The sequence below is a fragment of the Pectinophora gossypiella genome, unplaced genomic scaffold (genome assembly GCF_024362695.1).
Source record: "Pectinophora gossypiella unplaced genomic scaffold, ilPecGoss1.1 Pgos_72, whole genome shotgun sequence".
NCBI classification, from domain to species: Eukaryota; Metazoa; Arthropoda; class Insecta; order Lepidoptera; family Gelechiidae; genus Pectinophora; species Pectinophora gossypiella.
In genome coordinates this window covers 45,136-59,211 of record NW_026063282.1, presented here as the reverse complement: position 1 = coordinate 59,211, position 14,076 = coordinate 45,136, and the positions used below count along the sequence as shown (strand labels likewise).

Here is a 14,076-nt window from a genome sequence, read left to right as displayed (position 1 = left end):
ACTGCAACATCTTGGAGTGTAGCGGCGTCTAGCTACAGTTTAAAAAGCAGTTGGAAATTGATCTGTTTCCAATTAGTCACTGATTTAACTAATCACAAATTCCCCGTTATACACACGTCAAATACGGGGCATCCAGCAGTCCAATGAGGGCCGGGCACGCTGTGGGGTGTTAGTACATCGCCAAGTCGTTGCGTCGGGAGTCGTGGAGACTTGTGATGACCAGGAAGCGCAGCATCCATTCCGTGGTAACTGCGATGTGTAGGCCGCCGATGACGTAGTTGCGCGTTGTCATCTTTTCTAGATTTTAGCGCAGAACTAGGTACTCCGCGAACTTCCAAGCATTGGTTTATTCTATCGGATAGTTTATTGCCTCGAAATAGAAAATGCTGTATTTATTGTTCAACTTCAACTTCAACTTTATGGTTGTATGGCAACCGGTCGTCATAGAGTAGAGACGACCATTACTGCCAATGTCAAGTACAGGAACCACATTTGTCCATAGAGAATGTCCATAAAAGTACGTCCAAAGGTATCACTATTTCCTGAAACAGGACAACACAACACCACATATAAGCACATAAAAACAAAACAAACATCACAAGGCATGATTAATATTGGTTAAAACATAAATGATTATAACTTAATATCATACTTTTGTATGTAATTGCACAGTAATTTTATGAACGACGTGTTAGTAAATAATAATAGGGATTTCGCGTTAATGGGCCTAGGAATTTTCGAAGGAAGGATATCGTATAATGAAATAGGTCGTAAAGGGCAATTAAAAAGTATATGATCTGTGGAGCCTTCTTCAGTTTCACAGTCACACATGGGCGTGTTACGTAAGTTTAATTTAAACAGATGTAGAGGGGTGCATGTATGGCCAATGCGCAACCGACAAACAACCGAGGTGGATCGTTTATCCGCCAAGCGATATCTAGAATACCATGTTTTGGTGGGAATCTCCGGTTGGATATCCCCATAATACCGACCTTTTAGTTGTCTAGAACGATCCCAGTTCTTTTGCCAGGATTTATTCAGATCAGGCTTAGCCGCGCACTTGAGATCTAGTGCATAAAACTGAAAATGATCAGAGCTTCCCGATGTTGCAGCATCCTTAGCAAATGAGTCAACCACTTCGTTCCCTCTGATGCCCGTATGACTTGGAATCCAGGCAATAACTACCTCAGTGTTATTAATATAGCATTCGTACAGCATTTCTTTAATTTGGAAAATTAGCGGATGTATAGAACTGGAGATAAATAGGTTTGAGTCAATGGCATAAAGGCAGCTCAAAGAATCTGAAAAAATTATAGATTTGTTAAACTTATGAACCCGAATAAATTTGACGGCCTCTAATAGCGCAATAGCTTCGCCTGTAAACACCGTGCAGACGGGAGGGCATTTAAAGCTTAAAAGGGTCGAATATTTAGGCATCCAGACAGCGGCACCGATCCGCCCATCTTCAGCCTTTGAAGCGTCTGTATACAAGTGTAGCCAGTCATTCCAATCACTATTGATTTTATCATTAAAGAGGGCATTTGCCCCAGGTGAGTCTTTCAAAATACCAAAACTCTTCAAAATATTCGGTTTAAAAAGGAGTGCTTCAAAAGGAGTCGAAAAAAGAGGATTTATGTTTGCTTGGTGAACTTTATAGTTTAAAACTTTAAATTTTTTAAAACTTTTGATGAGATGGGGGAGATCCTTATTATTCCAGTATTGATTTTTTGGTATTATGCATGAGAGAGATTTTAGTTTTGATAGGAGAGGATGTTTATTGTATTGCACAATTTTCGAGAAAAATCTGTCTGAAAGGTACGTTCTACGGATGGATAGGGGAGGGTCACCAGCTTCTACTTGTAGAGCATTTGTAGGCGAAGATTTCATTGCTCCCAGTATAATTCTCAAGCACTGATATACTTTACTTTACTGCTAGACTTTTTTAATGAGCCTAAATATGACTAATGTGTGTATTATTATTTTTTGAATATTAAAATATTTTTTCATGATGACTTAAATGATTTTTCCTATCAATTAACGCTTTTATTTTTTCAAAATACGCTTCTGATTACGAATATATCCCACAAAAGTAACATTTTATTACCTAATTTAAAAAGGAACTCTAAACGGAAAAGAACTCGAGCTCGACTCGCCCCGTAAAAACGACTCGAGCGCTTAAAAAGACTCGAATTCCATGTTGCGCTCAAGAGCTCATATAGACTTTAGTTCTCTAGTCTTGGGAGTCTTATTGTAACGAGTCGAGTCGTGCAATTTGTCAGTCGAGCTCAAAATTTAGGACTCAAAAGACTCGAGTTCTTAACATCTCTAGTCGCACCGCCCCACCCTCCCCACCCGCGCCGCTCTCTGGCATCACTCGGCGCGCGCGTGTCGTGTACCGAAAATCTAAATGCCTATTATTTTATCATTATTTATGAGTAGGTACTTAATGATGTTACACTAAATATAAAAATAATAATTAGTCCCAGTTAATAACGTAGGTACTTACCCTAAGTATAAATATGAAAACCGACTATAAGTACTTACTCTTAATTGTAAATAAGTAAGTATATCTAGATACCTACCTACTAAAACGGAAATACCTAAGTAGGTACCTAAATAAATGAAAATAAAATAAAATTGGGTGGTAGGTAGGTATTAAACTCGTTTAAGATTCACGTTAAGTTAAAAAAAAGCCAGTAAAATGGATGAGAGTTGTGTTGGGCAAAAAGCTGACAACCTATCACCGCTAAACACATGTTCCAACTTACTACAGCTTACCTACCCTCACAGTACTTGTCGAATGTGGCATCAAGTCTTATTGTTTCTATGATCACTAAGTGCTCTGCTTACCCCGATAGGGGGCATATAGGCGTGATATGTGTTATATTATTTTATTAAGTTTATGTGGATTAACCTACCACATAAAGACCGGCTGTCATGAGTTTTGATTACTTACTGATTTTCTTACAACTATAGCCACTAATTAGGTATTTATGTTAAGCGTTCATAATAGAATCTAATTATTTAAAAATTGCCAGTTTTTTATTTTTTCCTTTGTATTCATCTAATTACCTATCTGCATACCAAATTTTAATAACATCTGGAACTGGGTTAGAGTTTTGATCTATAGATCAGTCAGTCAGTCAGTCAATGATAAAAATGAGGATTTTTGGACATTAATATCTAAATAACCGTTTGAGATAAGCTTATGAAATTTAGAACACATATGTATCTCGCAAGTCTCAATATATGAGCCAAAGGAGACGTTTCAAGAATGTATGGCGCCCAGGCCTGGACTGTGTACACTTATAATTTAAATATGTCATTATCCATACTAATATTATAAATGCGAAAGTAACTCTGTCTGTCTGTCTGTCTGTCTGTCTGTCTGTCTGTTACTCTTTCACGCCTAAACGGCTCAACGGATTTTGATGAAATTTGGTATGGTGATAGATGATAACCTAGAAATGGTCATAGGCTATAAATAATCACGCCATCGTTCTTAGGGGGTAGGCAGTTGGCAGATAACTAAATTGATTTAGTGATTTGTAGTCGTTTTTGTTGGGACTTTTGCTCTTTCACGTCTAAACGGCTGAACGGATTTTAATGAAATTTAGTAAGGTAATAGTTGGTTATCTAAAAACGGTTGTACGATCAAATTGATCACGTCATCGTACTTAGGGGGTAGGAAGTAGGCAGAAAACTGAATTGAGTTAGTGATTTTTTTATGGTTTTTGCTGGGAGTTTTGTCTATCATGCCTAAACGGCTCAACGGATTTTGATAAAATTTAGTTAGCTGATAGATAGTAATCTAGAAAAGGATATGGCCTATTAATATTTATGCTATCGTACTTAAGGCGTAGGCAGTAGACAGAAAACTAATTAGATTAGTGATTTTTAATTGTTTGTTTTAAAAGTTTGCCTCATTCACGCCTTAACGTCTGAACGGAATTTTATAAGACTTGGTTAATTTAAAGATAGGATCTTAGGCACGGACACAGGCTACTTTTTATGGCGGGAAAATACCTCATTCCCGCGGAAATCCAGATTTCGTGATCGTGTCAAGAAGCGCATGACGCCATAGCTACTGGAATGATTTCGATGTTTTTTTTTAAACTGAGTGACTTCAAGTTAGTATTTGATCACTTTTCTAACTTAGAGGGTAGGTAGGCGCCATAATTTAGGGAATTTATGATAAAATTTTGATGCAACTGTCTTTATTAAACAGTTATATCTCATTCCTACAGGAACCTACACATAGCTATAGCTAGCTATCTATTAACATTAAAACTCTTTCTAGAATCACATTACGCCAATTAATTGATCTGATTTGTATAAGTTTTTTTATTCAACTGACTGTTACATTACATACAGATAAAATCTAATTACTTACACCACATAATTAATATAGTACTACATGACTAGCTACGCTTTAAACTTGAGGAGGTAATTCGATAGACATTTATACGAACTTTAAGCCCAGTAATCAATCATAGTAATAAGGTAATACTCATTTTAGACAAAGAAACGGATAGGTAATCAGTTCGTCAACGAAATTATAACACCTACACTTAGTTTGTTTACTATTTAACGAGGGAAAATAATCCTTACTAATATTATAAATGCGAAAGTAACTCTGTCCTGTCTGTCTGTTTCGCTTTCCCGCTTAAACCTCTCAACCGATTTTGATTAAATTTAGCACAGACAATCTTTAGACCCTGAGAAAGAAAATAGGATACCTTTTATTGCGAAAAGAAGGGACGAAGAGATTGAAATAGGGGTTGAAAGTTTGTATGGGATATTTTAATCTATACTTATAATAAATCTGTAGAGAGGTCAATTCTGTACATTAAATATTTTTTCAAAATAACTATCAGGGGGTGATAAGTGGTCGATACTGATGCCAAAAATGCAATCAGTAAAATTTTTGTCTGTCTGTCTGTCTGTCTGTCTGTCTGTCTGTATGTTCCTTATAGAAACAAAACCTACTGGACGGATTTTAATGAAACTTGGTACAATTATTCTTCACACTCCTGGACACGTTATAGTTTACTTTTCATCACGCTACAATCAATAGGAGCAGAGTAGTGAAGGGAAATTCTTTTGTATGAAAAATCTAAACCACTCAAGTTAGACGTTTGAAATTTGGCATGCAGGTACCTTAGATACCGTAGAGGTATACTAAGAAAGGAATTCCCGAAAATCCTACGGGAACGGGAATTAGCGGGAAAATCCTTTTGTATGAAAAATCTAAACCACTCAAGTTAGACGTTTGAAATTTGGCATGCAGGTACCTTAGATACCGTAGAGGTGTACTAAGAAAGGAATTCCCGAAATTCCCACGGGAACGGGAATTAGCGGGAAAATCCTTTTGTATGAAAAATCTAAACCACTCAAGTTAGACAATTGAAATTTGGCATGCAGGTACCTTAGATACCGTAGAGGTGTACTAAGAAAGGAATTCCCGAAATTCCCACGGGAACGGGAATTAGCGGGAAAATCCTTTTGTATGAAAAATCTAAACCACTCAAGTTAGACGTTTGAAATTTGGCATGCAGGTACTTTAGTAAACTTAAAGCTTAGTTGCAACAGGATATTACAAAATTCCCACGGGAACGGTAGTTAGCGGGAAAATCCTTTTGTATGAAAAATCTAAACCACTCAAGTTAGACAATTGAAATTTGGCATGCAAGTACCTTAAGTACCGTAGAGGTGCACTAAGAAAGGAATTCCCAAAATTCTCACGGGAACGGGAATTAGCGGGAAAATCCTTTTGTATGAAAAATCTAAACCACTCAAGTTAGACGTTTGAAATTTGGCATGCAGATACCTTAAGTACCGTAGTGGTGCACTAAGAAAGGAATTCCCGAAATTCCCTCGAGAACGGGAATTAGCGGGAAAATCCTTTTGTATGAAAAATCTAAACCACTCAAGTTAGACGTTTGAAATTTGGCATGCAGGTACTGTAGTAAACTTAAAGCTTAGTTGCAACTGGATATTACAAAATTCCCACGGGAACGGTAGTTAGCGGGAAAAAACATTTGTATGAAAAAATCAAATCTAAATAAAAGGAGAAACTGACTGACTCAGTGACTGACATATATCAACGCATAGCCTGAACGGCTAAACGTAGGCATTTGAAATTTGGAAGGGACATAGCTTAGGTACCGTAGAGGTGCACTAAGAAAGGAATTCCCAAAATTCTCACGGGAACGGGAATTAGCGGGAAAATCCTTTTGTATGAAAAATCTAAACTACTCAAGTTAGACGTTTGAAATTTGGCATGCAGATACCTTAAGTACCGTAGTGGTGCACTAAGAAAGGAATTCCCGAAATTCCTACGAGAACGGGAATTAGCGGGAAAATCCTTTTGTATGAAAAATCTAAACCACTCAAGTTAGACCTTTGAAATTTGTCATGCAGGTACCTTAGGTACCGTGGAGGTGCACTAAGAAAGGAATTCACAAATTCCCACGGGAACGCGAATTAACGGGAAAATCCTTTTGTATGAAAAATCTAAACCACTCAAGTTAGACGTTTGAAATTTGGCATGCAGGTACTTTAGTAAACTTAAAGCTTAGTTGCAACAGGATATTACAAAATTCCCACGGGAACGGTAGTTAGCGGGAAAAAACATTTGTATGAAAAAATCAAATCTAAATAAAAAAGAGAAACTGACTGACTCAGTGACTGACATATATCAACGCATAGCCTGAACGGCTAAACGTAGGCATTTGAAATTTGGAAGGGACATAGCTTAGGTACCGTAGAGGTGCACTAAGAAAGGAATTCCCGGAATTCCCACGGCAACGGAAATTAGCGGGAAAATCTTTTTGTATGAAAAATCTAAACCGCTTAAGTTAGACGCTTGAAATTTGGCATGCAGGTACCTTAGTTAACTTAAAGCTTAGTTGCAACAGGATATTGCAAAATTCCCACGGAAACGGGAGTTAGTGGGAAAAAAACATTTGTATGAAAAAATCGAAACCGCGTAAGATAGATATTTTCAATTCAATTAAATTATTTATTGCATTCCATGTAGTACAATAGGGTGTTACATAGGCATAGGAACTAAAACATGGACCCTATAGGGCACAGCAACGTTGAAGGGAAGAGAGGAAGTGTGTATTAAAATTAAAACTCAATGAACAATCAATTAAAAAAAAAACAATTCAATCAATTGATTCAATCTAGCACGCATGCATACCTTAGTAAATATAAAGTTTATTTTTGGCTGTATTTTGAAAAATGGGAGTTATTGGGAAAAAAAAATGTACTTATGAAAAAATCTAAACTGCATAAGTATGCACTCCCACACACACAAAGATCTCTCTCTTATATAACACGCCACGCGGACGAAGTCGCGGGCAAAAGCTAGTTATCTATAAGTGTTTTAATTGTTATTTTGCCATAATTATTTTGACCTAGTTTTTTAGTACAAAATTATAAAATACAAGTAATGACAGATATAACAAAAAAAAATAACCCTAGCGTCAGTCAGCTGTCATTTGTGACAGTGACGTTTCATATGTTTTTGTTAGTACAAAAATAACAATAAATACGCTATAGAAATATATAGGACTGCCAAGTTGGGTGTTAAGGATTTCACACGCGTTGTTGAGATTGTCCCAAAATTTCGTGGTTTTTGTTGCCTTACATTCCCCCTGTGTACTAACTTATTGTGGTGTGTTGTCCTTTAGTAGAAAGGTAAGTGTTTGTGCTTTTATAACGCTGGGAATCGACGGCAATGTCGTCGATTCCTAGCGAGCCGCCGGACCCTCCGGATCCACGTGCTCTCGCACAACACGGCGATCCCCCTATCCAAGAAGCAGAAATGGTCGATGCGCTGCCCCCAAGCCGTAAACGTAGAGATAACATAGACTCAAATAGTGATATTCCCAAGAAATCGAGAGTTCCTCCATCCGACTCCTTGCAAAATGTATGGACTCATGAAAACGAAACAAAAGTCTATACCGAAAATGACGACGGCCCGTTTATTGTACATGTTTCGCGGTTAGAGTCGCATCCTAAAGCTGGCACTACAATCAACCCAATCCAATTTGGTAAATTACTAGCCCACTCAAAAATAACCGATGTTGCTCGCACTGGAGTCAAGGTGGCAGGACGTAATCGTATCTCTGTTGAGTTCCTGACTCCAGAAGCAGCGAATAATTTTGTGACAAACCCCATGCTAGTCTCAAGCAACCTGACTGCCATTATCCCCACCTACAATGTGACCAGAATGGGAATTGTTCGTGGCGTTCCTACCGATTGGAGCCTTTCAGAGTTTGTGGAGAATGTTGAGCTGCCACTGGGTTGTGGCCACATTTGCAAAGTGCGCAGACTAAACCGAAAAGTTACCAAAGATGGTAATATTGAATGGGTCCCTACTGGCACCCTAGTTGTCACTTTCACTGGACAAACTCTGCCAAAAAAAATATTCTGCTTCTATACTTCCCTTCCAGTAGAAATTTATGAACTGCCTACCATCCAATGCCACAATTGTTGCAGATTTGGTCACATTGCAGGTGTGTGCCGATCCAGTAAGCCACGCTGTTATCGTTGTACCCAACCCCACCCTGGTAATAGTTGTCCAGTAAAAGAGGAAGATGCCTCCTGCGTGCTCTGCTTGGGCAGGCATTTTGCTACAAACAAATCCTGTCCAGAGCTCGGGCGACAGAAAGTGATTAAAATAACAATGGCCCAAGAAAATATCTCTTTCCCTGAGGCTTCTGCCAAGGTCCCCCAAGTTCGTCGGGCTTATGCTGATGTAGCAAAAACTATGCTTTCTCTGTTAGTCCCTGCTCCATCTTCTCAACCTTCATATTCCGAGGGCCACAGAGTAACGTCACAAACCAGTTATAAAAAAACCGTGATCAAGCCAGCCCGCCCTAGAGCCCCCTCTAGTCAGGGGTATGACACTGGAACCCATCAGGCCCTCATCGCAGACAGGGACCCTCCAGCCCCTAATAACGGAGTTTGTTTAGTCAACTCTCCTGCCCCAAAGACTGACAACCTTTTGGACCTCCTCGTGAACCTTCTTATGAACATTCTAAATAGATACAATGACTTTTCACCACCGTACCACGTTGCCAACATGCTAAAGGATCTTAATCAAGTCATTACCAAAATTCAAGATCATACAATGGAATGCACAGAGTCTTCGTCCCAAGAAGCATGAAATCTTGCATATGATTAACTCCCATGACCCTGCAGTTTTTGCCATCTCGGAGACTCCCCTCCAACATGCCTTTTCTGTAGTGGTAACCATAGGGCCACTGACCCCAAATGTCCTGAACATTCCAGACAAAAGGCTATAAAACTGGTCATGTCAGAGGAGAGTATCTCTTACACTGACGCATCTCATCGATTCCCGATAGTAAAGCGTTCATTTGCTGATGTTCTCTCCCAACCTTCAACTTCCTACTCTCAGACAGCCTTGCCCCACGCGGCCCCCTTTTCATCTACCCTTCCTCCGCACAATCAAAGCTCTTCTTCCTACCGGAAGACGGTATACCGGGAACGACGCACACCCCCAGATTTAGGTAAATCTTTTGACGTCCTTGCTCACCGGGATATTACAAACACCCCGTCATCAACTCAACCCAATGGCTGTGCATTCCCCAACCCTAATCTCGATGACCCCACCCCCCTCCTTACTCCCAACGACAATCTCATTGAATTATTAATCTGTTCCCTTGTTAATCTAGTATCCAAATTTTCAGATGCTCTACCGAACAACGTCATTACTCTACTACAGCAATTTATCGTCACTTTAATCAATAAAAATGGCTGGTCACAATCTCCTTCAATGGAACTGTAAAAGCATCAGAAGTAAGAAACATGAACTCATATATTTAATAAACAAATTTAAACCAGTTGTCTGTGCCATCTCGGAGACTTGGCTGAGACCTGGATCACTCTTTAGAGTATCGGGCTTCGCCTGTCTCCGGGATGACAGAATCGATGGTCGAGCAGGTTCGGCTTTGCTTATTAATAGGCACATGTCCTATTCCCAAATCCCCATTCCACCCCATAGCCCTGACCTTCATATTGTAGCAGTTAAGGCCCTAAACCTAACCATAGCTTCGGTATATGTCCCTCATCCAGATCACTCCCTCTTCTCCGTATTAAACAACATTCTTTCAAATTTACCAAATCCACTTTTAATTCTCGGCGATTTTAACTGCCATCACACGCTATGGGGTTCACATAGATATGATTCCAATTCATCTACTCTCCTAGATCTACTAGACGATCGTAACCTATGTGTCCTAAATGATGGATCAGCCACGAGAAGATCCTCCCCTTTGCAGAATGCAAGTGTGGTGGATTTATCGATGGCTTCTCCTAGTTTAGTGATGTCCCTCTCTTGGAAAACCTTGCCTAACTGTTACGGTAGTGACCATTTCCCCATCATTGTAAATTACCACAACCATTCCCCTCCCATCAAAGGTCCTCCACCTCTCTTAAAATACCGCATCAAAAAGGCTGATTGGGATAAATACTCGGATCTTGTACGGGTAAAGGTGCATTCACTGCCGTCTGTCTCTTCTTCAAATTTTTTGACTTGTTACGACGATTTCACTCAATGCCTTACCTCATCTGCTGATGAGAGTATTCCTATTAAAAACTCGGCTCGCGGTAAAATCTCCTCACCACCGTGGTGGGACTCTGAATGCTCCTCGAGTGTTCGTCGTCGTAATGAGGCGGAGAAGAAGTTTGCGGCTGACTTAACATCATTAGACAGTTATTTGGTGTTCCAGAGGGAGACGGCCCGCTGCAAAAGACTACTATCCAAAAAAAAACTAAAGGATGGCGAGATTTTTGTGAGTCACTTGCTCCTCGTTCACCCGCGTCCATGGTCTGGAGACGTATCAAATCTTTCAGAGGTTATCTCTCGGATGACTATAACGTTCCCTCCAATGATACATCCTCGTGGCTTCCTGATTTTACCAACAAACTTGCGCCTCCTTATGTTCCAACACAGGACTGCCTCTCTTTACTAGATAATGTAACACCATCTATGGATACTTTTGATGAGCCCTTCTCCTTCGCCGAACTCTGCTGTGCACTTGACAACCTCCGTGATTCATCCCCAGGCATAGATGGTATACCCTACTCATTCGTAACTAAATCTCCAGAGATTGCCATACATTATCTTCTTGACGTCATCAATGAAATTTTCATTTCGGGCTCTGTACCAACAGCCTGGAAAACACAAATTGTTATCCCCATCTTAAAACCCGGGAAAAATCCCAGTGATGCGGCCTCGTATAGGCCCATTGCCCTTTCGTCCACTCTAGACATAATTTTAGAGCACTTAATAAAAAACCGATTGGAGTGGTTCCTAGAAAACAAAGGCATATTGTCTCAGTCCCAATTCGGATTCAGAAGGGGTTTGGGTACCTTGGATAGTCTCAGCATTTTCACCACAGATGTCAGACGGTCTTTTAGCAATGATAAACATGTCATCGGTATCTTTCTTGACATATCTTCTGCATATGACAATGTCCTCCTACCAGTGCTCAGGCAGAAAATGCTAAATCTGAATATTTCGGTAAGGATGGTCAACATCAAAAGTCAATCAATCAATCAATCCTTCCTGACCGTATTCGGCCACAGCGACTCGGCAACTAATGAGAGCGTCGTTCGTGTGCTCTCATGTGACTGACATATCCGATCTTAGCATTAAATGTACGACCGCATTCAATGCACGTCAGCACTCCTCCTAAATAATTATAATTCAACATCATAATATATGTAATCTCTTCACGGCTCGCTCTATCTCTGTTAGAGTCCAGGGCTCCCTTTCTTCTCCAAGAACTTTGTGGAAGGGACTTCCGCAGGGTTCTGTCCTTAGTCCTCTGCTGTACAACGTCTATACTTATGACCTTGACAGAACAGTCCTCTCCTTCTTACGACATCGTCTTATATGCCAGCTCATCATCACTTCTAGAAGCAAGCTCACGTCTTAATTCTGCCTTACACTACCTTAACATCTGGCTCGATGATCATGGTCTGTCCTTGTCAGTTCACAAATGTAGTGCTGTAGTATTTACCCGTAAACGTTCCATTCCTCCAATTGACATCCATGTGAACGATCAACCCATAGCCATCCAAAACAACGTCAAATTCTTAGGGGTCATCCTAGACGATAAATTGAAAGGTATTCACCATCTCAATTACATTGCAAATAAGTGCGAAAAAAATATTAATGTGCTCAGGTCACTCTCTGGAGTTTGGTGGGGGTCCCACCCATACAGTCAAAAACTTTTATATAACGCTGTTATTCGAAGTCACTTCGACTACGCTTGCTTCATTCTGGAACCCTGTAACAAGATGGCATTATGTAAACTTGATAAAATTCAATATAAATGTTTACGTGTAATTACAGGAGCTATGAAGTCATCCCCAACAAATGCTCTTCAAATTGAATGCGTCGAGGCTCCTCTGCAGCTACGGCAACAATTTCTGTCAGATAGGTACTATTTTAACACTATTCAAAATTCTTCGCATCCTCTTCATAATAAAATAAAATCCCTAAACTCTCTGACCAATCTAAACTACTGGTCACACAAAGACTTGCCTCTATTAATTAACTCATATAAAAAGATTGACATCTCCACAGTACAACAGACTCTAAAAAACCCCATATTCGAATTTAATTTTAATATACTAATTTTTTGTCCCAAGGTTATTTTAAACTTGGAAATAAATAAGAACTCTCCAGGAGCTAATGCAGAGTTCAACAGAATCTCTGAAAGGAACTGGCCAGGTTGGCTACATCTTTATACAGATGCATCTAAAATTTCGGATTCCGATAATGTAGGAGCAGCGGTCTGGATTCCAAAGTATAAATTAATCCTTAATTATAAATGCCCACCTAAATGTTCAATATTTACAGGTGAGTCTATTGCCTTACTTGAAGCTGTCATCTTTATTGAATCTCATAAACTGGCGAGATCATTTGTGTTTTCAGATTCTCTTAGTTGCCTTCAGGACATCATTAAAAAACTATTTCACTCGAAAGATAATTTTTACCTGACTCTCAAAATTAAGGAAGTTTTATTTAAATGCCAACAATCGGGGATTGAAGTTATTTTGGCATGGATCCCAAGCCACAGTGGCATAACAGGAAATGAAATCGCTGACCAATGCGCCAAGGAGGCTATCCGCACGGGCAGAGAGGTGTATAACAAAGAATTTTCTAGAGATATTCGTTGTCTTGCTAAACCACATTTACATAAATCATGGAAGGAAAGGTGGAACAATTCTAGGCTCATAAAGGATAAGCATTATGGTGGCATCCAACCATTTGTTCCCATAAAACCATGGTTTTTTAAATATCGTAATTTCGACAAACCTGTTTGTTCCACCATAATCAGACTTCGTTTGGGACACGTGTGTTCGCCTGTTTTCCTGGCAAAGCTTCGTATCCGTGATCATTCCCTGTGTGAATGTGGAGAAGAGGAGGGTACTCTTGATCACTTGTTTTTTAATTGCCCCCGGCTGAATGTTTCCTTATATGATGTACTACCCCCTAAAATTCCCCGCCCTGTAAATGTTAACTTTCTCCTCACATTAGTGTATACCCCTTTTATAAATATTTTATCTAGGTTTATTAAATATAATAACATAAAACTCTAATAATTTTCATAGTTTATATATATACGTATTTTTTTTTTGTGTCTGGTCTTAACCTTCATTCCTTGTTCCACAAACTTAAACCCTGTGTTTTGTAATGTCATACTAACAAATTGTGTTGTTATTTTCTAGGTTCAATCTTCACCATTGAACTATCCACCAATTATTTTAACCTAACCGATCAAAATTATATTTTAATGTTAAGTATTTTCTCTTGAACCTTGACGTTGGCAGAATCATCGTTTCTGAACGATGCAGCCAAAAACAAAGAAAATAGAATAGAATAGAAAGCGTAGAAAAATAATTAAAAATGCTTCGGCGGCAGCTAGGAGATACATTAGAAGCACGACGCCGAATGAACAAAAGGCAGCAAGCGCTCATGGTAGAGCGCTTGCACGCGAACGTGTTACTTACAAGGGTTAAGGAAGG

At 39.4% G+C, this 14,076-nt stretch overlaps 1 protein-coding gene and 1 long non-coding RNA gene across 2 annotated transcripts; one reads left to right on the top strand and one right to left on the bottom strand.

The window, feature by feature from the left end:
• Nucleotides 1-441: 441 nt before the first annotated feature.
• Nucleotides 442-1,908, bottom strand: LOC126381646 (uncharacterized). Its single transcript, XM_050031102.1, has 2 exons — nucleotides 993-1,908; nucleotides 442-542 (listed from the first exon to the last, which is right to left on the bottom strand). The coding sequence occupies exons 1-2, from the start codon at nucleotides 1,885-1,887 to the stop codon at nucleotides 442-444; spliced, it is 996 nt and encodes a 331-aa protein (XP_049887059.1). The 5' UTR covers nucleotides 1,888-1,908.
• Nucleotides 1,909-12,291: 10,383 nt separating this feature from the next.
• Nucleotides 12,292-13,017, top strand: LOC126381648 (uncharacterized). The gene is made up of 3 exons (XR_007568910.1): nucleotides 12,292-12,485; nucleotides 12,697-12,907; nucleotides 12,983-13,017. It is a non-coding gene; the product is annotated as an uncharacterized LOC126381648 (long non-coding RNA).
• Nucleotides 13,018-14,076: the final 1,059 nt, after the last annotated feature.